Here is a 24,046-nt window from a genome sequence, read left to right on the forward strand (position 1 = left end):
GAGATTTCTTCTAGACCTTTCGTTTTCTCGCTCCCTGGCTCTGATAGGCTTTGGCAGCCGGAGGGGAAGGAAGTCACTGCCCAGGAGGGCTGGGTCTCCCCCTGAAACTAGCTTTGAACTTTGGCTGGAAAGATCCAGTTAAGTCTTTGGAGGCTTTGCGCCAGCTACATCACAGCTAACGCAGAGGAGAGGAATCGAAACCAGCAGAAGGGAGTCAGTTATGTTTCTCTCAGGTTTTAACGGACGGAGGGGTCAGGAGGAGGAATGCAGGTAACACGCCGCAGGTGCTTTGTACCCCCGCAATTGCTCTGCCTCACTTCAGGACTTACTTACCGATCTAAAATTGATATTTCAAATACTGACGTTTTAGCCCAGAACTGAGAAAATGAGATGGGGCAAGTCTTTTCCTCTGTCGCGTCGGTGACAGTCTGAGATTGCATCAGCTGGACAGGTTGTCCTGTTGCAGCAAGCTAGAGGGTGGCTGGGAAAATTCCTTTGGCTGGTAGGAAAATTAGCCTGCATTAAAGTCTTTGCTGCTTTGGTGGTATCTCAACTCCAAGCTACTGGGGGCAGAGCTATATTTTTCAGCATAGCTAACTCAGAAGAAATACAGGAAAGGCAGGAAACTCCTCTCCTGTATCATATCTGGAGGGGACGTGTGTTTTGGTGTTAGTGCCGTGCAGCTCTCTGGCTTCTTGCTTGGTCATAAGAAAAGCACATCTCTGCCGCTGGAAATTAACTGCGCTCCTGTTACAGAGGAGATCTCTTCTAGGCTCATTCGCATTTATTCCTAGGTGCTTTTGTGCCACCAAAGTGCATTGCTGGGGGGGGGGGGGCGGGCAGGCGGCAGGATTTCAGCTTAAGGAATTGGCTCTAATGTAATGCAGATAAAGTTTCCCACCGTTTTAAGGTGTTTGTCTGTAGTGCAAAGTTAGTAACCAGCCAAGATTCAGCCACCTAACTTGCAAGGGTGGCCAAATAGAGCTGAAGTAAAAGGGCTAGTTGTTATTGTTTATTAATTATTAATCAGTAAGGTTCCCATGCCAGCGAGTCTTGAGATCCAGGTGAGCCTTAGCACAGCCCTTTTTGAGTCGTTACAACAGGTGTTCTTCTATTAATGGGAAGAACAGTCCTCTCTGAGGCATCAGGCAGATGCACTGCAAAGCATCTCTGTTGCAGATGGTTTCTTAAACGTGCAGATGTCTTCATGGTCTATGGCAATGGAGGATCTTCGTATAGTCCTCCGTAGATATGGGAGGATCTGATCAAATTAGTGCTTTCTTTTACTATCAGGAAGGCTGGAAAGCAGAGGCATTACCCAGAGGGCTAAATTAAGCTTCTGCTTTGCCCAGGCTTTGGAGGGAGTTCACTATTCTCTGTCTCTCTTTTGGGACAAATTCCCACAGAAAGGCTTTTTTGAGCTTTAAGCAAGCGCTCTGTTTTGGAAGTGGAGAAAATGCTCTGTTGCTGTGCAGTAACCACTGAAGGGAGCACTGGTGCATATGAGCAAGATGAGCAGCTCGAGGTTACTAAAGAGGCTTCACTTTACCCTTGGGAACATGAGCTACCCATAAGGGAGGTTGCAAGACAAAAACTTCCAAGGTTTCCAAAAAAGCAGAACTTCAGGAACATTTGGGGCTAGAACAAATGACTGTAATGTATGCTTCATCTTTCATCTCCGTGATTTGGTGTATTTATTATTTGAAGGATGGCCACTGTTTAGCAAATATTTTTGGAAGTCTTTAGAAGATCGATGTTTCAACATAAATGGTAAGCATTTTTTTTACAATTGTTTTCAGGCCCAGAATGGCTCTTGAAGAGAACCAACAGCAGCAGGCCTGGGTTGATTTCGCAACATGGTATCCTGAAGTAGTTGTGCAAGTAGGAAAAATATGTTTTGGTGAAAAATCAAGAAAAAAGATATCGAAAAAGTTAAGACAAGATCAAAAATACAATGTTACCTGTGCAGTGTGTGCCTTGCTAAACTCTGGAGGAGGCGTGGTGAAAGCAGATATTGCAAATGAAAACTACAACTTTGAGAGAGATGGAATCGGACTGGATATAGAAGAGACTTTTCGGTCTCTTCTTCTGTCACCAGATTTGGCAAAATACCTCGACTTCAAACAGCAAGATAATTACCTTTTGATTTTTATTAAAACCTGGAGCAGTGAAAAATCTTCCTTAAACTCTAGCACTGCAAAGCCACGTATCTGTAGCCTGACTTCTGGGTTGTATGCAAAATGTGGTGCTTCTCTTTCCCATCTCACCCCTACTGAGGCTTTTGGCTTCCTTGAAGAAAAGCAAGATGAAGCCAGGAGAGAGCTGAGCACAGGACCAACAGCTAAGAAAAGGAAGATAAGGGATGTTGAAGGAATTAAGGATATCATAAACAATACTGTTGCTGAGTTATTTAATAGGGACCAACTGCAGCATGGAGAGACCTTGAATTTCACTGAGTCGGGTGATGTGGAATTTAAACACTATTCGACTGAGAAGTTCTTGACTCGTGTTAAAGAGATTCTACCTCAGTATATATCTGGATTTGCAAACACTCGTGGAGGGTATTTATGGATTGGTGTGGATGATGATAGGAGAGTACAAGGATTCAGCAGCAGTGATGAAGACCTTAAAAAATTAAGCCACGAAATCAATTCCGTTCGAGACAAATTAACCCTCTTCCATTTCTGTAATAATAAAAAGGGACACAATGTAACGTATGAACACAAAATCCTCAAAGTGTACAATGAGCCTGGAGAGCACTGTGGATATGTCTGCGCTGTGAAGATTGAACCATTTACTTGTGCTGCGTTTTCAGAAGATCCAGATTCATGGCTTGTGGACGGCGGCAGTATCAAGAGACTGAAAGCGGCTAAGTGGGCTTCATGGATGACCTCCACTGATCCAGGTGCAAAAGACCTGGAACAATCCCTTTCCATTTCAGATATTCCCTTTTGTTTTCTTGTTCCTTGCCTGGCAGCGTTGCTTGCCTTAAGTATTCCTCCCTGCTTTTCTCTTTGGGCCTGACCAAACCAACCATTTTGACTGCTTTATTTCCTTGCTAAATACCTGTTTTTCTGCTACTTATCTCCCTTAATGCTTCTTTCAGGCTGCAGCAGGTCGTGGTGACTGGAAGCCTATTGTATGTTACTTCACGCTTCTGCAGTGTGAGCTCTCTATGCCTTGACAAGGGCTACTACTGAGGTTAGACCACAGCCTGCATATATTTGTTTACATAGTTCAGTTTTTTCTTTCAGTCTGAATCTTGAAGAACAGGAGGGATTTGTGCACCAATGCAAATAGTAGTCTTTTCTATACCATCCCTCCTATTTTTTGGAGGGATTTTCCACTGCTGCTGTCAGTCTGGTAGGGTTGAGAGCTGTGGATAGAGAGACTGTTTGATGGACAATTCTTGGGCATTGAAAGGGGTATCACTAACAGTTAGAGGTCACAACAGCAGCTCTGTCTAACATGATCTGTAAAAAAACCAAGAGCAGGTCCACGGTCCGTGACCTCTGCTGCTAATCAGCTGCTGTTCACATGAGCTCCAAAGGTTCTGTTTGTGCATCAGATTCTTTTTTTTAAAGAAGAGTGAAAGATTTAGAACCAGCATGAGGATAGCTTGTGGCCCTTGCACTAAGGGACAGCAAATACTCATGCTATATCACAGGTTTTATTTCTTTTTTTTTCTAGATCTTTCTCAGTTTTCTGACACCTTTAAGCTAGAGCTCAGTCTGACAGAGGGGCCACCGCTTGCCAGGTCAGTTTATTCACATCAGGGCCTTGACAGCATTGATGATCTTCATAAACAACTGTTTCCAGGTAGGTCTACACACTGCTTTTGCTATCCGATAGGTTGACAACAAGAATTTTAAGGGTGCAGTCAAGGTCAAAGATTAGCTTGGAGACATTCTTCAAGCAGGTGAAAGGGATGGTAAGAAATCTGCCAGCAACATCACATTCAAATGCCTGATGACCCCTTCCCCAAGGACCGATTCCCTGCCGAATTTCGATAGGTGTACATACCAGAGCCTGGGTAGCTGAACCTCTCCGGAGACTGAGCACAGCCATGCTAATGTCTTTTTACTTTCAGGAAATATTAATAATCCAGTGCAAAATGGGAAAAATGGGAGAGAAGGTCACTTGGAATCAGCCCTAAATATGTAAAAAGGCAGAGGATAGGAATAGTCACTTAATTCTAAGGCTGGGACCAGACTGGAGAATCTGCTGCCAGTTATAGTCCAGCATTTCTCTGGCACTGCAAGGTCTGCCAGCAGTCCAGAGGTTCTTTTACTGAGGCATTGATCTTTGTTTCTCTATCCATTAGGCAGGTCTCCTAAACATAGCTGGCATAAGCTGGTCCTGTGCTGGCAATTTTAGCAAAGGGACTGAGAGCTGGGTAGGAGATGAGGACTGAGTCTGCTGAGGAAGTAGTCTTTGCAAAAGAATCTAGAAACACATGGAGTCGATAAGGAAAACTTTGAAGAAGCAGCAAAGGTGCAGGCAGCTAGAGTGTGTATTTGTAATCTTTCGCCAATATTAATTCACACAGAATTGTTTCAGAAGATTGGATTAGCATGTCTTAAACTAACACCAACCATTCTTCTGCTCTGCATTGTTAGTGAAATCCCACAGCATAACATACACACCAGAAAAACTCAGAGAAGATCTCCTCCAAGAGTACCCAGGGTTGGCTAACTTGCTGGAAGAACAATTGAAGGAGCTTTCTGCGGGAGTTCTCATATTTTCCAGAAGCTGGGCTGTTGAGGTCGGCTTGCCAGACAACCCATTCATAATTTGTGACGTTCTCCTAATAGCCCAGGGTAGGCCGCCTACCCTCTATACAGTCTGTAAATGTCCTATCACTAAGTGTTTGTTTGACTACTCAAGATGCACAGCCTGGAGGCTGAAGCAGAAATTAGTCAACACCGGAGGCTATATTCACAAACTGTGTATAATACCGAAGCTACTGACTTTGCTTCCAGAAATTAACTGTGAAAAAGAACGGAATCTGAATATTCAAGAAATGTATCCCCAAAACTATAGTGTAATCAACAGTGACAATTTGAATGCCTTACTGTGTGCTCTTACAGTAGTTTTGCTGAATTTCCGGTCCTTTTTAAGTGACCAACTTGGTTTTGAGTTTTTCAACCTCTTGACTGTCAAACAGTACCAGCTACTGTCAGAAAATCTTCATAAAACTAAGAAGCTGTATGTTTATGGCCTACCAGGAACGGGAAAAACTGTAGTGGCCCTGAAGATCATAGAGAAAATAAGAAATGTGTTTCAGTGTGCACAAGACGAGGTTCTTTACATATGTGAGAACCAACCTCTGAGAGATTTTGTGAGGTAAGTATTTCCTCCAACTATTCATTGCCATAGTCTGTTATTTGACTAACATTTCTAAACAGCAGAGTATTGATTAGTATATTTGGTGTGCTAGGTTTCTACCACCATTACAGTATTTGAGTTGTGTAGTTGGAATGCATTTTTAGTAAGGCTCAAATTCTTGTCTCGCCATCCTGAGCATCTACTAATAAATACGACTTAAATATCATTGACATTCACTTTGTGCTGATCAGGTATAACTAGTAGTTTGCAATGCACAAAGATTGCATAAATTTTTAAGTTACTTGTATTTCTTTTGTAGACAGAAGAACATTTGCCATGCTGTTACAAGAGTAAAATTTTTGACAAAAAGTTTTGATGAGGTGAAGCACATAATAATTGACGAAGCTCAGAATTTCCAAGATGGGAATGGTGACTGGTATAACAAAGCCTTGACTCTAACTTCATCACAACATCTCCCTAAGCCTGGCATTCTCTGGATTTTCTTGGACTACTTACAGACAAGTCACTGCTTCCCAACCGGTCTTCCACCAGTACAATGGCATGATCCTGTAGAGTCACTAACCAAAGTGGTCCGTAATGCTAACAGTATCTATTGCTATGTAAAAGAAACAATGGAAGATATTGTAAAGAATTCTATCCTAAATATTCCCAAAGAACGTTTAGAAGAGTTATTATGTAAAGCCACATGCGCTCATGCTGTGCAAGGTTGTATTAGAAAAGAAAGCAAGCTAGATAAATACGAAATAGCAAAATATGTGGTAGAACATTGTCACAGATATCTTAAAATGGGTTACGCTGAGAAAGATATTGCTATTCTGTGCTACAGAGATGAAGAAGTAAGAGCATACAGTCAAATATTAAAATCACAAATGAAGAAATCCAAGTTAAATATGTCATTAACAAAAATGGAGGGAGGGCTAGAAATGCACGCTGTTCTTGACAGCATCCGTCGTTTCTCTGGCTTAGAGAGAAGCATTGTGTTTGGTATTATTCCTGTTCCTATACCTTCTCAGGAAGAAATTTTCAGAAACATACTAGTCTGTGTAGCATCCAGAGCTAATTTACAGCTACATTTGCTATTTGAACAGTGGTTTTAGAAAACCATCTAGGATCCCAAGAAGGCCCTTGGAGAGGACAGTGGTTATACTTTCTGAAAGTCTTTTGGTTCTGCGTAAAGTGTAAGGCTTTCCTTTGCAGGCCTTTGCAATAGCCTACAAATGGTTTGTAAACTTAGCTAGCCTCGGGAAGCCCTGACAAACATAAAGTTACAAAAAGGCATGGAAAAGAGATACTTCAAATGACAGAATTACATCACTCACTGGAAGCTGCTTTCGAGGACTTGCAAAGCCCTACTCTCAGGCTTTGACTGCACAGGAGTACATTGGCAAGTGAAAGCCAGTATGCTGGGACAGGAAATTGGAATACTTTCTGGCTTTCAGCAGCTCATTCCCATACACACAGTAAGCTACCAAACAGCTTAGGCATCCAATGTTGGAAGCCGTTTTTTAAAAAATAGCCTCCCTTCAGATACTCAGAAAAGAAAAGAAAAAATAAGGGCTTCTGTCCAAGTTTCAGCTAGGAAATACAAATAAATGGCTTTTACAAAAGTAGCTTGCCACTCTGAACTCCAGAGACAGTCAGTACAGGTTAGAAAACCCACAGCTGCAAAGAGGAGAATTAGAGAACAAGGGAAACTTTGCATAAATAACTTTAGATAGCAATGCCATTTTTGTCTTGGTTTCAGACATACTGGCTAGGTAAAAATACCTGTAAAGAGTTAGGTGCAAATACTTTTGAAAGACAGAGCCAAAATTCTTAAAACTGGGCCATGAAAACAACCCAAAACATGGACACTTAGTCTTTATATTGTTTTCCTTGCAGTATAATAGCTAGAGTGGATGGATACTGATCTGCATGTGGGGAATCACTGACATTTATTACGATGATCCCTATTAAAACTATTTTAATGCACTTGACTTCACTTTTAGGTGATTCTTGTGTAAAATTATAGTTACTATATGCTGACATTCCCCCCTGCCCCGGCACTAAAGAAAGAGCACATGATTCGGTATTGTATATAGCATGTATAAAGAAGCTGTGCTTGAATGTAAACATTTACACAGTAAATGCCCTGTGAAAAACTGGTGATTTTCTTCTCATTCTGTTTCTTTCATAAACCAGGTATTTTCAATATTCCCTGTTGAGCCAAGCAGTGTGTCCCCTAGCATGATCTTCAGCTTGTCCTATTAGTGCTGCTTCTTCATACAGCCTACTTGTGATGACTTTGCATATTCATCTGAACAGCATTAGGTATTTTGCAAGTGGTAGAAATTTAGCCTCTGCTATGAACTGTTTTCTCTTCTTCCTGGATATGATGCAAGATTGCAAGGGAAAAATCTCCAAGATACTTCATTTGCTTTAATGAAAGCAGAACAGCAGAGATTCCACACGGAACAAAATAGTGAATTTATTAAGATTTCATCCACCATCCTCACACATCGGCACTCCACTTAAAGTCAATTAAAAAAAAATCCCATAAATGAAGAAAAAAGCGCACCCCTAAACATCCTCAAACCTATTTTCTGACTACAGCATGGGAAGCAATTAAACCCTCTCCTGCTGTCCCACCATCACTAGGAATCACTGAAGTATCAGCAGGTGTGGATGGTTACAGAACAGTTCACTTGAGAGCAGATCATTTCTCAGTAGCTCCCCACCCCCCCAGCTTTTTTGGTGCTTTTCATTTCCTTATGCCTGAGAGAGAGGTTTGATCAGCCCATAATCCATGCACCTTGTAAGGCAATCACGTGCTACATTAATGATGTGCTGCTTCTTGGGGTCATCTTCTTGCTTGCCAATGAAGGTCAGGATCTCTAGGATTTCTGTCTCCACCAGCTTCTTTGCCAGTTCTTTTTCAGCACTCATTAAATTGAAAGCTATGACCAGTCCGCGGTGCTGCACTTCCATGTTATCATGCAAGCAGAGCCTCTGCAGGATTTCAAGCCACTGGGTTGTCTGCAAAGAAGGGACAGAACATTGGTATCAATCTGAAAAAAAAAACTCAGCCAGGAGTACAAGTTTGGCAAGGCATTTCTCAGCAAAAGAAAGCACATGGACTCACTTCTTCATAGTCATGTGTCAGGAATGGTTATCTGATTCTTTAAGGAAACCTGATGCCAAACTTTTGAGCCTAATTTTTGTTTACTTAAAAAGCCAGAAATTTTCATGGCTCTTGCACCACAGAAAACAGAAGAGCTTCATGTTTAGGCTGCTGCATAATTTCTGTGCAAAGAATCTGATCAGAGTATTGACAGAGCCAAGATAAAACCAGGAGCAGAGCATCCACTCCCCTCATTGATTTCCCTAGCCTCTCATCCTACTTGGTTGATGATTTGTATTCTAACAAACCCCAGTGTCCAAATTTGACATGTGCAATGCAACAGGGTTCACAAGTTCTCAAGCACAAGTCTTAAGCTATCGCAGGGTCTGCGCTGGGTACCCAAGACTATGAAGTTGAGATGTTTTGGGATCTGTAAAGTTCAATAGGTATCTATCAAGCTCTTTTCATTTCTGAGTGAAGCAAGGTTTGAATTTAAGGTTATGAAATATCAGAAGATTTAAGGGTCTATAGAATATTCTGCATTCCTAACTATTCTTGTTTGACAGTTAGTAGCCTGACTTTAGCTTTAGAAGCTGCTATATAAAAATGTTGCTGCTCTGAGCTGAAGTCTTAGAGGCTGGTATAAGAAAGCTGCTTTACTTTGTGCAGGGATGGACTAGGAGCATGCACACACAGGTCTTGCTTGACCAGTTTAAGTTCCTCACTAGTAAACTGGTGGACTAGATCTTCCTTTTGAGAGGCATTTCATGATTGAGCCAGGTCCCTTCAAGGGTATTTCTACACTGTCAGTAATCAGGCTTATGGCCTTACCACTTCAGTCATCTTAGAGCAGAGTTTCTTTTGTGCAGCTGTTAGCATGGCTAAAGCTCCTGCTGCTGCAATCTGGACTTTCTCATCATCTTCACCACACAGTAACACCACCAACTTCAGCCGGTCATTTCCATCAGCCACAAACCTTTCTTGAACCTGAAAAAACCCACCAGAGAACACATTTATGAAATCCTCATCGTAGTGGCTCACGAGCTGTTGCATGCAGTCAAGTCCAAAACATGGTGAATTACCTCCTTGTTGACCACCAGGTTGCACATACACTCTGTGGCTGCCTGCCTAAGTTGGTCATGATTCTCAAACATGTAGTTTTCAATATCTGGCAAGGCCCTCTCTTTGACTATCTTCATCCTGTGTTGAAGAGAAGTTGAAATGCATGTTCTGTGACTGTAATAACTGACTTATAAAGCATTAACTGCAGACAGAGAGGAGACAGGGGAGGCCTTAAACAAGTCTGTGCTCATGGCACTGGAACTCATGGCATGTGGTTTGTCCCTTGTCTAATACAGATTGAGTTCATGTTGGGTTTTCCTTCTACTTGAGGAAAACATGCTACTCCTTTTCCAGGCTATTTTATGAATCTTTCAGTTCTGAGACATTTATAAGATCTGCTAAAGGTAGCTCAAATTGACCAGTCTTCATAGTCCTATGAGAAAATGGTTGAATCCAAGTTCAGCAGAACTGAAAGGGAAATTAATGAAGCCACTTACCAAGGAAGCTTATGATGGATGAGATTTGCTTTGCCAGAGTAAATACAGATGCTCTATCATTGCTATTCTTCCAAATAAAATGAACATGCCAAGGGTGAGAACAGAACCAGTGTGGTGAGCACACAATGAATCCAGCATGGATGGATATCTTTGGGGATTGCATGAACCAAGGACGTAAAAATTCTATCTAGCTTGAAAGGGTTGGCAAGGACATTATCCCTGGTTCTCCTTCTATAGCATGGAGGACTAAACATGTAATTTCAAGATCAAATTAAGATGACTAAAGTCTAACAAGCAATGGTCCTGCCCTCCTCTTCACTAGCACTAGCTTTGTGCTGTCCTATGGACTTTTAGGTCAATGAACTGACTTGATGGGAAAGTAACCCAAGGAAAACAAAAAATCAGTATTTTGCTGGTCTGTTTTCAGGCTGGGTGACCACATGAATGTTAGTGCTGGCACAGGAGGCAGAGAAATGCACAGCCAGGGCAAAGGAAGAGAGGAGAAATAGAGGTGAAAAATGACCAATTTTGTAAAATTTGCATTAAACATGTATAATTTATAAAAATCTAAACTTGTTTTAGAAACTAATCCTGTCCACATGCACTGAAAAGAAGTTAAGGGAGTTGGCACATGTAAAACAGATGTTTTCTTGGGGGAAAAAAAGCTGCCAAAAGCTCCATAACAGACCAAGTTTTATCAGGGCTTTTGACAGCTCTACACTGAGAGCCCAGAAACAGATCCGATATGTTCATTCTCAGCTTTTCTAGAACACTTCACTCCTGATAAAGTATCTGGGGAAGGAAGAGAGTCAAAAAGTAGTTGAACTCACCTAAGTCTATCACTTCTTCCTGAAAAGTTAGTGAGACCTAACAGAGCCTCATAATTCTGGAGGCCATCCCTCTCTGTGTTCAGCAGGCTCACGAGGGGCCTCACCACCTCGTACACCTAAAAACAGAAATGCCATCACTGCTTTTCCAGCTCCCAGGTCCTGGTGATTTCTGTTTGCTAAAGGAATTGCCAAGAAGATTGTTTTAACTTACCCTCTCCCCTGGGAACGCAATGTCTGGATTGGAGATGGCAGCAATTTTTGCCAGAGCGTGAGAAGCCTTTATCTTGCCTACATCTGTGCCTTCCACAGCCAGAGGTATCAGGGCCTGGTGACCAGAGTAAAGCATGAAATGCCTCTGAGAAGATTTACAGGATGGATTTGATATACTAAAATGAGTAACAAATATCCTAAAGCTTTGTGTAGGTTGAAGGAAAAACACCTCTGGACTGTAGTCCACAAAGATGTCTTGCTTTTGTTCTCAAATAGGCACCACACCAGAGCTTGTAGCTCAAACAGTTGTTTCAAGATTGCTTCTTTGGCTTGCAAAGGTAGGACTGAGGTATCAGTCCTGACACAGGGGCTAAGACAGCTCTTGTTTTTCTGCCACCTTCCCTCACTGTAGCCACACTGCAGGCTCCCAGACATTAACTGCACATCAAAATGGGCTAAAAACATACGAGTAATCACCTTTCCACCACCTTGAGCAACAATGGTCCCACGGTCCTTGGGGTCTTCACACAAGGCAAGGAACACTCTGTAAAAAGCACAGTATCACTTAGTGAAACAGCCATGCTGGAAAGCAATGACTCGTGTCCTTCACAGGAGGAGGGTAAGGCCATGTGGGGAAGCCAGGCCTAGCAGGTAAACTCCAGATGTTCAACCTAGTGCCCAGGGCACTCTAGCAGGAAGCAAATGGCAGAGTGAAAAGTTTTCAGGTCCATAAGATTGTGTTTAGAGGACTAGAAATTCAAAATGCATCCTAGAAAGACAGCCTTGCAAGCCAGCTGCAAGGTCAGCACGCAGATTTTCATGAAATTGCTCAGGAAAACCTCTCTTTAAATCTTTCTTCCGCCTCCCTTTCATTCCATCCCCATAGGCAGAATGCACCACTCCAGGAACCAGCCCAGGCCAGGAACCCATCTCAGGGATTCAAAGGCTGGCCAGCACTCCCAGCCCACAACAGCAGTGAAGGCACCTGGCTATGAGCTCCTTGCTCTGGTCCGTCAGTATGGCACTGTCTGCCTTCACCATGCAGGCCAAAGCAGACACTACTCCAGCTTTCAGCAATCGCTTCACCCGCTTCACAACAAAATCCTTCTTGTCCTGAGGGGAACATTGGGAAAAGATTAGCCCATTAGCAGCTACCATCTCACTGACCACAGTCAAGCCTGACTGGATAGCAAAGCAATTTCAGCCTAGCAGGCTGGGAGCCGGGAGACCCAAGGTCTGTGACAGGGGGATAAACCAAAGAAAGTCCTCAGATTTGAGCATCTCCTCCCAGCTCCCTGGCTGTACACAACCTACCTTTGGATGTTCCTCAGGCACATGCTGCTTGGAGAATTTTGCCAGTTGCACCAGCTCTGGGACCAGTTCCTTGGTATCATAGCTGTTGGTACAATTCACCAGTGCAGAAGCCACAGAATACAGGATAGTCTTGTCACTTGTCTGCACAGAAAAATAAAGTCAGAGGCATGAGAGGATGAAGAGGACATTACAGGGGAACAGGTTCCCAGAGGAATGAGAGAACGGGGTAAGAGGGTAGGACCTTGGCTAATTCAAACATAGCTTGCAGGGCTGGCTCATCTTCAACAAAGTCATCTTTCACATCGGCATCAAGGGTTAGATACGCCAGCCCTTCCACAGCCCACTTCCTGGTGCGGGTATCAATGCTGGTGTTGCACAGCCATCTGGAACAGAGACAAGAAACATCTATAGTGCTGTCTCAAGAGCCAGGAGTGATTTTTGTCTGGGAAGAGGGGGAGGAAAAACAAAGAGGCACCAAGAACTATTTCAGGCCCGAACCTGCATTCAGATTCTGCTGTGGCTCCTAAAGACCATAGGTGCTTCCCCTGAGACAGGACATGTTCCCATGGCCCTCTTGATGAATCTAAAGGCTGCAGGGGAAAGTGGACCAGGACAGCTACTCAGCACTGCTTTGCCTTCTCCATCACAGGAGACAGGTGATGCCCTGCTGTCTGGTGCTAATAGCAAGTCACCCACTCAGTCACATCCTAACTTCATGCCACCCCTTTGATAAGTCCACTGGGTAAATTCATCCTTAAGTAGTACTTCTGCATATTATAGAAAGCACTTGATTAGCCTGTACCATTTGGGCAAAGAGGGAGGGGCCATCTCTGGTGTCCTTCTTGGGAAGTGAGTGAGGGATAAGGCTCATTTGGATCTTGAGTAGCAATGAGGCAGGAAGAACGTATGGCTGACTGAGGCATAGAAGAGCTCCAGGTACCCAATACAACTGCTCTGTGGGCATTACCAGCTGTCAGGCAATGATAGCCAATGAAGGCAACGTGTGAGCAGGGGAAAGAGCATATTGTATTTTGCCAAGAATGCAACAGAAGGCAAAAACAGAAGGGGAAAAAAAAAAGGTGAAATCACTCACTTTCGACACTGCTTGGCTAGCTTTTCAGTGGACCCCTCAGCAAACTGCCGTAGCCCATAATCAGTGCCTCCTGCTGAGCCCAACTTGCAGAGACCCTGAAGAGGAAGAGAATACTCAAGCTAGAAAAGCTCATTAGTCCCATAGCACAGCTGCTCAAAAACAGTCAAATCCCTCATCTAAAGACTGAAGTCAGGTCTAGCCTTAAAGAGGAAAAACAGACATCCTAATACATGGCAGATTTTCCAGCTTGTAGCACAGCAAAGTTCAGATTTTGTGTTCTTACTAGATGTTTTTAATGGAAGATTAACCTGTTTTGCCTTCAGTTACCTATAATCCCTATTCTCTTGGTCTGCCCTCTCCTCTCTCCTTGGAGGCAGGAGCACCATAAACCATTCCCCAAATGAAGGCGAGAGACCCTGGCATGCTCCCAAGACCTCCTCCCTCTCCCAAGTCCAGGGATGTGGTGGTGAGCACTGGCAGGTGGTAAAAAGGCAGGGTGCTGACATCCTTACCACCAGGGCTCGAATTTTGATCTTCTCATTCTTGGTCTTCTTGTAGATCTCCTTCAGGAGTGTCACCCCATTGGAGATGATGAAGGTGGCCCGACTCAGTTTGGTGGAGGCATGGATGAGGGCTTCCACAGCCACCAGCTGGTCAATCTCCCTCTCAGACCCACACAGGGCAACCATCATCTCCATGACTCCCTTCATGCCTAGCAGCTTGTTGCCCAAGTCAAAGGGCCCTTGCAGTACTCCAGACACTATCTGGATGGCGTGGAGCGTCTTATCCATGTTCTGAGGGTCGATTTTGCTCCTACATGGGATAGAGGGAGTCAGCATGTGGTTCAGCACAGTGGTTGCTTCCTGTTCTCATTCCCCTGTGCAGCGCAGGGGACATCCTCCATCAGATTGGAGGCAATTTGCAAACTGAATCCATTGCTACCACTCCCCAGAGGAGAGCTGGAGCATGGGTGAAAGGTGGGATGAGGTTCAGAGGGATGTTCAGTTTGCCAGAGGGAACCCCTCTGCTGAGCTCAGGTAGTGGAAGCAGGGATTCAGAGGGTAGTTTTTTCCTCAAGAGGATAACAGATCCCTTGTTTCTTTGCTGAACTGAACTCCACTTGTGAAAAATATAGGTATTTGGGACACAGCTGCACCCAAATTCATGCAGAGGTTGTGATCCAGCAGGTAGGAGTACAATATGAAGATCTGGACATGCTTTCTATTCTCAGCTGAAGGATTCTATAGGATCACAGGCAAATCACATCTCCCAAGGCCTTGATTAGGCATCTAAATGGATTGAAAGTGCCTCATCTCTTTAAAACCTCCTACTCATCTGCCTCTGGGCTTGCTCAGTTGCAGTAAACCAGCCCTGACTCACTTGATGTACTCTTCGCAGATCACCCGGTAATTGTCACGCTCCGGATCACAGCGCAGGTCATCGTAGAGTTTATTTAGGAGGACAGACGCAGTCAGCTGGGTGTTCTCTGTTAACGGCAGGCAGTCAGGCATCTCAGGAATCTGGCCCACCACCTTCAATATCTTTTTTAAGCCTGGAAACATAATGAAGTAATAGGGCATTAGAGGGGAGAGGGTCTGTACAAAATTCAAGCTACTCTTTGTGGTTTCTTGCAATGAAACATCCAGCTTGGGCAGTTTTCAATTGCTTTACAGCCTAATCACATAAGCCTTAGACAAAGAGATTCTCAGATATTTACTGGGCAGGAGGCTCTGCTTCTGAGGTTACAGGTTTGCAGGATCAAGTGCTTATTCAGCTCTCAGAATAAAATAAGCAAACTTGTGCATTTGGTCCCCAGCTGGATCAGTCATTATTGTAACGAAGCATTAAACCTACTGACCTCCCAGACTGGAAGGCTTTAACTGGGGAAAAGTCAGTGGCTTCCAAGCAATTGTGAATGTCCTAGCCCTTCTTTCACTGCAAGCATTATTAAATAACTTTCACCAAAACGGTAACACACGCATCAGAATTAATAGAAAACATACACCCCACATAAATCCCTTGTCTCCCTCCAGTTTTGAAATAACCAGTTTAAGAAAATGGGTCTGCAGGTGTTCATCTATCCTACCCAAACTGAACAACCCATCCAAGCCAAATCCTCCAAACATTAGCAAACACATGAGAATAAACTGGAGAAGTTCTTTGAAGCTAATCCATTAGACACAAAATTTATTGTCCTCATACACAGGTTTTGTTCTCTTAATTTTAGAACTGTTTCCGGCTATTATGTCTCTCTGCTCCAGGCTTGCATCCACCAATAAAAAACAGAGGAACAGTTTTACAGGTATTCAGGTAAGATTATACAGCTCCGTGTCTCCCGAACCCGTGTAAGGTTGGAGGGGAAGGACTCACCATTGTCGATGACAAAGGTGGTCCTACTGTTGTCATGGTCCTTCAGATCCTTCCTTGGTATATTCTTGTTGAGGAGGTTGAGAGCTCGATCTCGTCCTTGCCCCGATACTTTCTTACTGACCAATGTATCCAGCAAACGCGTTGTGATCATCCTCAAATCTTTTTTAGTATCTGCACAGAAGCAAGGCAGTAGCAGCCAGTTAGAAGTCTCCCCTGAAAGCTAGGGAACCCAGTGAAAACCATTCAAAGGCACTGCATGACTGGAACATATGTATTTAAAGTAACAGTGAGGATGAGAACTGTGTGCACATTGCGGTAGAGCAGCTGAGGAAGAAGTTGGCACCTGCACTTGTGAGCCCATTATCTGGTTTTCAGTGCGCTCCTGTTCCTTCACGACTGCCTACACAGCACATCCAGGGATGCAGCCTCACTGGGTGCTGCACCATCGTGGCTAGAAAATTTAGCAAATTCCCCAGAGAAGGAGGAATAGGAAGGACATGCCAGGTGCAGAGCTCTGCCCTCCTCACCCAAATGACCGCTCGGTTATGCGCCATTACCTAATACCACAGCCTCCTCCTTGCCGTGATGCTCCTCTTTCCCCTCGCCCAGCAGGCAGTCAATGATGCTCTGCAGGAGGTTGCAGACAGCCAGGGAGATTTCTTCGTTGTCTACCGACATCCACATACAAATGCTGTCGATGCCCAGGTAATGGAGAATTGCGGTGGCCTGGCCCCGGAAAGGAGAGCAGAGCAGCCATTAGGGGGAGATATAAACTGATCCTTCCTGTGTGCTTTAGAAAAGTCAAGCTTGGCTTGCACAAAGAAAGTGTTTTCCTGCATGAATCCCGAGTCTATGCAGGGAGTTTTGCTCATCAGCCTTATTTTCACTTCTAGTAAGAGAACTCCTAAAATCCAGAGCTGACAGTTATAATGTGCTATTTCAGCCAGGTTGTCGAGATGAGCATGGTCAGATTTCGAAGAGGTCTTTGCACAAGGGCTGTTAACAACAAAGAGCCTGTTTAGAGCAAGAACCCATCCTGCTTGCAGCAAACCCAGTGTCACCACGCAGTGCATCCCTGTGCATGGTGACACAGTGACTCAGGGAGGCATGTTCACAAACGCACTGACCTACAGGGCTTTGCAGCACAGCCTTTGGCATGTGACAACACCCAATGCTTCAGAAAGAAAATGGGTCCCTACTGCGCTGGATTTTTATCTGGTGTATTTATCTTTTATTGTGTCCCAGGTCCCCCTATTTCTCCTTTGCACAGTCACACCAATACGTACATTCATTTGCACATGTCTATCTCCTGCTTCCAGCCATATGACAGAGACAGGGCTTTCTATGAGCCATTTTACACTACATAAACTGTCTTGGTCTGCAGTAACATAAAATCTGGTTCAGGGAGCACCGTGAGTTGGGACCCTGTCCAGCAGTCTTTGCTTTTTTCTAGATCCTCCCTGTTTTTCTTCACCTAAGGACTCTTGGATAACTTTCCCGAAGGCTGCAGAGACTGCACGACTTGTTGCTTCTTTACAACCTGTGATGAGGGACTCGGGTTTGATCCAGCCTTGCTGACCACCACTCATCTGGTAAGGACTCATCATAAGCCTTGTTTCACAAGTGCACGTGTAAGGCACCATAGGGAACGTGTACAGCTCTGACCGTGGAGATCAAGAGCACAGTCCTGGCAGTTTCTGTAGTTTGTAGTTTCCCACTTGTTCATTTGTATTTTTCCCCCCAGAATTCAAATTTTCATTTGTAGAATTTCAATGTTTCTCGCAAGAATCAGAAGGAAAAGAAGAAATCTCCGCTACACACACACACATTGTGAACTGTTGTGATTTTCCATTCCCCCAGTTGCATGGAAATAGCAGTGAAAGTCCTAGAAGGGCCCCGTTGCTTACCCGAGCTTTATGTCCTGTGCACATGCCAGAAAGCGTCCTCACAGCTGCCAGGATCAACTCAGCATTTTTGGTTTCTATTAGCTGCAGCAGCAAGTTGACCCCATTGTTCTGGAATATCCTCTCTGCACCCGCTTCCTCCCGCCCAAGGACTATGAGGTTGTTTGCAGCCTAGAGGAGACAGCAACCAGGAGTTAGCAGCACAGCCCTGCTGGCAGCCTCCAAAATGCATCCATGCAGCTCTAGGAAGCGTTGGTCGCAGGAGGAGCTGCAAAGTTCAGGACAATGTTATGAAGCATGATCCTCTCCCCCTGAAATGGCTTCAGGAACACTACAGAAACTGGACAGCAGGTTATGAACTTTCTGCAAAATATCTGCTCTTTTGCCTCCCCTCTGTCCTTGATCATTGCTAGCAATAAATAAGAACTGGACCTGACAGTGAGATGTGGGGATGTCCCCATGGGAGCTGCGGAGTGGCCATCACCTGACAGCTACAGTGGACAAGCTCTGACCCTGGCAGGCAGTTTCTCCAGGGACATCTCAGGACTGACTTTGCTCCTCTTGAGAAAAATGGGTCACTGCTTGGAAGGGAAGATGGGGACGGTGGCAGAGATGGGCCTGAGCAGCCCAACTGCAAAAGGAAACTCAGTTTGAGCCCAGCTTCTGTATTTTGGGAGGTCGGTCAGCTTCCCTTGGCACAAGGGTGATGCCTCTTTGGGCATCTCTGAGAGTTTGGTTCACCTCCTTGCTCCTTACCTCATCCTCCGTCTGGGGAAGGCAGGGGAGGGAACACAGCCTGCTACTCCGCAGCGTGCCTCTGGCATTAAACAGCCATTTTGTCAAATCTGGGGCAGTTCTCACCTTTTCGCGCTTTTCTTTCTCGCTGTTCTCATCCAGCAGAATTTCAAACATCTTCTGCACCCGCATGTCCGTGGAGAACTGAATGCGCAGCTGTACCAACACAGGAGAGCGCATGGGAAATCAGAGAGGCAGAAAATCTAGGGGGAATCTTCCTATATCACTTCAAGGAAACCACAGACCTCAAAACTGCAGGCAATCTAAGCTGCCTAACGAAATGGGCTTCACTTCTCAGGAAGTAATGTTACCATCTCCGAGACTCAGAACCTGGCTGCTACACTTAATTGAACCATTGAATCTGATCCTCAGATTTACATGCCTCAGGCAAGAGACGTCCAGTTAACGGGGCCTATTTATCTCCTTCCATTGTTAGGAGTTTTCAATATGACCAATAATCTTTTGGTGCATCCCAGAGCAAGGATTTCCCTCAGATGTCCCACCCCTAGTCTGCAAGTCTGGGACTGTTTCCATAGCATTTACCTTCTCCTGGATGTCAGCTCCCAGTCGCCTCAGGGTCTCCTGGAAGTTTTTGTTGCGGGGTTCGATGGTAGCACATTTCTGAGCATCTTTGAACGCTTGGTCCAACTTCCCCAACTTTTCCAGAGCCTGGCTGCGCCGGAACAAGGCTTTGATATCCGAAGCGTTGATATCAATAGCTGGAGAAGTGATCCAAAACACCAGCCATCAGAATTTGCTTCTTGAGAGTTTCCCATGTAAATAGTTATTTGCTTCACAGCCACTACCACTCCTTGAGATACGACCGTCAGTTTGGACCCCCGGCTTTGGGCATGTTCGATTGCCAAGAGCAGGCTGGAGCCGCGGGGCCCGGGACAGGCACCCTGCACAGAGTCGCTGCACAGCGCCCATGTCCCTGGAGCAACAGCAGCCCCCAGCCTGCAACGCTGGGGGCCTCTCGCTTGCAACGGCCAGTATCGGCTTTAAGAGCTGCCAGCTCTAACGAGAAGAAATGCACAAATGCAGAGAGAAAAGGCACCGAAGCAGCAGCTTAGAGAGGTCATTAGCAACATCCAAATCACTGCATCTCTCTACCATGACACTAAGAGGGAATAATATTGGGTTTACAGGCCTCCAAGCCCTCCATGTGCACCTGGTTCACTTTTCCTCCTTTTCCCCCCCTCAAAGTTTACTCACAGATCTGCCAAAACGAGCTCAGCAAGATCCAACGCTAGCAGCTTTCGCTGAGACTATTTTTGTTTTGCTGTAGGTGTGTGTATGCGGCATGCTGCTTTCTCCCCTCCCCAGCATCCTGCACCGGTCTTGTTGGGGAGGGGATCTAAGGAGAAGAGCAACATTTATCCTTAAATTTGGAAGGAGCAAGCCCTTTATTCAGTTCTTTGTGAACATTGTGTGTTCGGGTCAGCGTTAACATCGTAAGAGAGCAAATCAGTAGCTGAATCACGTACTTACTAATGCCAAGCTGTACAAATAGAGTGCATTGCAGCTAGTGTAAGCACATTATCTTTGCATCTTCTCTATTAATTTCCCTACGGCCTCAAGGCCAAGCTCCAGCAGGCTGGAGCAAGTGTACCCCGCAAGGCAGCTCGCTTCTGCAAACAGCCTCCTCCTTACCTCGAGACGCATCCGAGGCTGCCTTGACATATTCCTCCTATTGAATCAGGAAGGAAGGGCAATTCGTCAGCAAGGCAGTCAATTAGCAGGATATATCCACATTACTGATGCACACTGTGACCTCTCTATTTCCACTCACTAGTCAGGCACCGTGAGAACCGAGAAGTAACACGCTTTTTCAGGAACATGCAAGTGATCTGAAATCCCACAGCAGGCCTGCAGGGAGCTGAGATGGTTTTACTACAGGCGCTAATAACTTTTCTTTTTGCACTAAGATCCATGCCTGCTTCGCTTGTGCTGGAAAAGGCAAGCGGGAAAAGCCTCTGCACCCAAACCATGGGGTGTCCTCTGCCACCAGCAGCGTCCAAAGGAGATGCATCTCGCGCAGCGTTAGCTCTGCTCCTGCCGAGATGCTATTTGAAAAAGCGCCTTTGTACGGCGCCACCGCTGCCCGGGAATCTCTGGGGAGCGCCTGCACGAGGCCGGCTGGCCACGGGGGTGCCAGGCTCACGCAGCAAAGGGAAGAACAGATTTGAGCCTGTGCCCTGTAAATCATTGCCTCTGCCCCAGCAACCCCCTGAGACCTCTAGCTGCTGCTCCGTCTCTCAGGGTTTTATTAAATAAATGGACAAATGGCACAGCTGAGTGCCGCCAAGCGCCCTTGGCTGCCGCCCTGCTCCTGCCTCCCGGCTCTCGCCCCCCAGGCGAGCCGGCAGCCCCTTCCTCACCTTCTTCAGGAAACACGCTGCCCTGTTCCTGTACAGCACCGCCTGCAGCGCCTTGTCCTGGCTGAGCTTTATAGCCCGAGTGTAGCTTTGAACGGCTTTCTCGTAATCGCTGGCCTGAAAATATTTATTGCCCTCCTCTTTCAGCTGGATAGGATCCTCCATCTGGAGAGCAGAGGAGGGAAAAAAAAAAGATGTAAATTTTAGCTTGCCTGGGAATATTAAGGAAAACATCAGTCTTTGCCCCTTCCGCTTGCAGCTGCCTGTATGACAGGGTCGCTGGTGTATTCCCCTGAGCGAGTCAGGCCATCGAGCCAAGCTGCACTCCGATCCCGACATATAATTAACACACTTCAATAAAAGCAGTTTACCGGGCTGAAGTGTTCCAGAAAACCAAGGCCCAAGTTGCTCCTCAAGGCTGTGGCTTCACAAAAGTTTTTCCCAGCGTTGCAGATCCTCAGGGGTCAATTAATAAAAGAAAAAAAAAGTTTAAGAAGTCAGCCGGCGCCACGGAGGGTCCGGACAGCTGGGAAAGAGCCCGTCTCCCTCGCCTCCCGCTCCAAGTTTGGGCAGGACCCGGCAGCTCCTGGGACCTGTCAGCGTCGCCTGTCACCGCAGCCTGTCCCCACCTCTCCCCCCGCTATATGGCGCCCCGGGAGGGCTGCGCGCCAGGGCGCCCGTGACCGTCCCGGCTCCGGGGGGCACCTGCCTGCCCCGGGAAGCGCCTTTCCGCAGCCAGCGGGAAACCTGTCCCTGCCGCCTGGCCAAACCTCAGCGCTCCCGTACCTGCAGGGAGGCATGGGGCAGGGGGCATGGGAAAAGGGGGGGGTCATGCCAAAAAAGCCCCCGGCCAGGATAGTTGACCCCCAGCCCGGATAGTTGACCCCCAGCCCAGTGCTCAGACCCTTTTCCCATTCTATTTAAGGAAGCAGGAGACAGCTGAGCTGCCGGAGCAAATGGCCCCATGCCAGCAGCTGCAGCAGCGCCCAGCACCTTCCAGAAGGCACTCGGAAAGAAAGTCGATTCGTATCCAGTGCTGCCTCCTCCTCCTCCCCATTTCGCAGCCCTCTGGGCGCAGTCTAACACAAACGTCTGGACCAGAGCATATTCGCCCACTGCTGTGACAAGAGCCTCAGGTCTCAATTTGAGCGACACAGGGCAGGAGAGAGAACTGCTGAACTCCTCCAGAACAGGGCTGAGCCTTTCAAACCTGCTTTTTTTTTTGGCCACAGAGCATCAGAAATTTTGCTTTGCTGCCCAATCTCCCCCAACACACAGGCCGTGAGCTCCTGAGTGCGACCACCAGTGTCCTGGCTACAAAACGAACAGGGGGAATTGGCAAGACGGATGGAAAAATCACTGATCGAGGGGAGCAGGGGCAGATTTTTAACTGCTCTGTTGCTCCAATATAGCAGAGCTAAGCTATACCAGACGACACGCTTCCATGCTAGGGCCCCGCCAAGAAAAAAACAGGATATATTTAGTCCTGGTCACAGTTTATGGGTCTTATGCAGAAAGAATTGGTACAAGACTGCTTTGTGCAGCTCTCCTAGAGCTACATCAGCGCATGTCTTAGCTCCTTCAACCTCTACCAACCAGCACCGCTCCGTCCCCACTATCTACATGGGAGGGGGCTGCAATGTGGGTTGGAGGTCTCTGCATGTCCCCTTGCAGAGAGGTTTTGGGCCTTCACCTCTCAAGGCAGAGCAGCACACTGATGAGTCCCCAGGGCCCGCAGACACCATGCCCGGCAGGGGAGGAAGAAGCCACTTCTGACGCGCACAGACTCGGCACTGCGGCTTTTCCAGGGCTCGCTTTGACTAACACATTGGAAACGCCTCCCCGTATTGCTTTAGGTATGGGAGAAGGGTCAGCTTTCTTCGTTCCAGTAACTCCCGTGGCATATAGCAAGTTATCCAGGATATCTTAAGTTATCCCAGGTAAAGGCTTCGCTTTCACCAGCAGCAATGTCGCAGGTACTTTAAACACAGTAAATCACAAAGTGAGCGTCTGGTGCTGCTAATGCTCGAGACAGAGCGGCTGCAGTCTGCAGCTCCCCCCGCTGTGCCGTCGGGAAGGGGGTAACAGCCCAGCACCGACGTGCAGACACAGACACCGGGGGCCCTCTGGAGGCCTCGCCCGGGAAAGCAAAAAGCATTTTTTTCTGGGGAAATTCATCCCCTGGGGAACAAGGAGGGCAGCAGCCCACTGGCCTCCCCGTGGGGCAAGTCACTGCTTGGAGGAGCTGCTCCTGCCCAGGCAGCAGCCGGGAGCGACGCTGCCAGACCCATCTGCGCACAAGTGGCTGCAGGCAGCTCCTGCCACAGCCAAATCCCACTGCATCTCAGGGCTTCAAGCTGTCTTCTAATAGGAGACCTTGCAGAAGAAAAGCCAGCACACTCAGTGTTTAAGGTGCCCTCCCAAAACCACCAGAATGAACTTCAGTATCTCTAGAGAAGTAGTAGGGGCACAGGAGTAGCTGTGCACCACACCAGGCACCCAGGTATCACTTTGGTTCAATGCAGCGGTTAATTGAAGACCAGCTCCTTAGTGCAAAGCTGCATCTGCTCCTTCCTGGAGTTACCCCCAAAGCCCTAATGCAAGCTTAGCACAGCTGAAGAGGACACAGAGCACAGGCTCTTCTCTGCAAGAGCCCCTGGAAAGCAGAGCCAGGGTTTCACTCCCATGCACATGGCTGTGTCCGGCAGAGAGCATTGCTGCCTACTTGGGCAGACAGGAGCCCTGATTGCAGCCAGAGGCAGCTCCAAAAGTGAGCTTTACTTCTAAGAGGAAAATAAGCTCTACCTGGAAGTACAAAGAACTCTATAAGGTAAGATTACAGTAGCTGCACTTCTGCTTCCTACTTTTTAAATTAAGTTCTATTTTTAAGTTAATGTTTAAGTGCATTTGATTTGCTCACACCAATTCCTAATACCCACCCCTCCAGCATTACCCCCAGCAGCAGCACCTACCCCAAAGCACCCAGCTCTAGGGGGGCCAGAGTGGTGGCGATTCTGTTATTTATAGGGCCTGGGAGCCAGGGCATCGCTGCCACCTGTGCTAGCGGTCATTTAAAGCCACCGGGAGCCCCTTGTACAAGGGCCGCTGGGGTTGGGGCAGGTTGCGTTTCTGCTGCCCTTGGCT

The 24,046-nt window shown here is 46.4% G+C and overlaps 2 protein-coding genes across 2 annotated transcripts; one reads left to right on the top strand and one right to left on the bottom strand.

The window, feature by feature from the left end:
* The first annotated feature begins 251 nt into the window (after positions 1 to 251).
* LOC106497312 (schlafen family member 13-like) lies at positions 252 to 7,488 on the top strand. The gene is made up of 5 exons (XM_067309523.1): positions 252 to 270; positions 1,800 to 2,905; positions 3,691 to 3,819; positions 4,620 to 5,346; positions 5,648 to 7,488. Exons 2-5 carry the CDS (start codon positions 1,807 to 1,809, stop codon positions 6,444 to 6,446), a joined length of 2,754 nt encoding a protein of 917 aa, XP_067165624.1. The 5' UTR covers positions 252 to 270; positions 1,800 to 1,806; the 3' UTR covers positions 6,447 to 7,488.
* Positions 7,489 to 7,886: 398 nt separating this feature from the next.
* On the bottom strand, positions 7,887 to 21,067 carry UNC45B (unc-45 myosin chaperone B). Its single transcript, XM_067309548.1, has 19 exons — positions 20,906 to 21,067; positions 20,178 to 20,214; positions 19,068 to 19,243; positions 18,591 to 18,680; positions 17,733 to 17,900; positions 16,383 to 16,551; positions 15,826 to 15,996; positions 14,836 to 15,007; positions 13,968 to 14,268; positions 13,456 to 13,550; positions 12,604 to 12,745; positions 12,363 to 12,503; positions 12,034 to 12,161; positions 11,526 to 11,592; positions 11,050 to 11,163; positions 10,839 to 10,954; positions 9,532 to 9,649; positions 9,281 to 9,436; positions 7,887 to 8,364 (listed from the first exon to the last, which is right to left on the bottom strand). The coding sequence occupies exons 1-19, from the start codon at positions 21,065 to 21,067 to the stop codon at positions 8,098 to 8,100; spliced, it is 2,790 nt and encodes a 929-aa protein (XP_067165649.1). The 3' UTR covers positions 7,887 to 8,097.
* Between the last annotated feature and the right edge of the window lie 2,979 nt (positions 21,068 to 24,046).

Source organism: Apteryx mantelli, chromosome 22 (assembly GCF_036417845.1).
Source record: "Apteryx mantelli isolate bAptMan1 chromosome 22, bAptMan1.hap1, whole genome shotgun sequence".
NCBI lineage: Eukaryota > Metazoa > Chordata > Aves > Apterygiformes > Apterygidae > Apteryx > Apteryx mantelli.

Excerpts from the sequence above, each read along its gene's own strand:
- LOC106497312 (XM_067309523.1), top strand. The coding sequence starts at position 1,807 with ATGGCTCTTGAAGAGAACCAACAGCAGCAGGCCTGGGTTGATTTCGCA. Across the intron at positions 2,906-3,690 it reads GATGACCTCCACTGATCCAG|ATCTTTCTCAGTTTTCTGAC; the intron begins GTGCAAAAGACC and ends TTTTTTTTCTAG. Across the intron at positions 5,347-5,647 it reads CCTCTGAGAGATTTTGTGAG|ACAGAAGAACATTTGCCATG; the intron begins GTAAGTATTTCC and ends TTTCTTTTGTAG.
- UNC45B (XM_067309548.1), bottom strand. The coding sequence starts at position 21,067 with ATGGAGGATCCTATCCAGCTGAAAGAGGAGGGCAATAAATATTTTCAG. Across the intron at positions 17,901-18,590 it reads AGAAAGAAAAGCGCGAAAAG|GCTGCAAACAACCTCATAGT; the intron begins GTGAGAACTGCC and ends TGTCTCCTCTAG. Across the intron at positions 9,437-9,531 it reads ACCTGGTGGTCAACAAGGAG|GTTCAAGAAAGGTTTGTGGC; the intron begins GTAATTCACCAT and ends GGGTTTTTTCAG.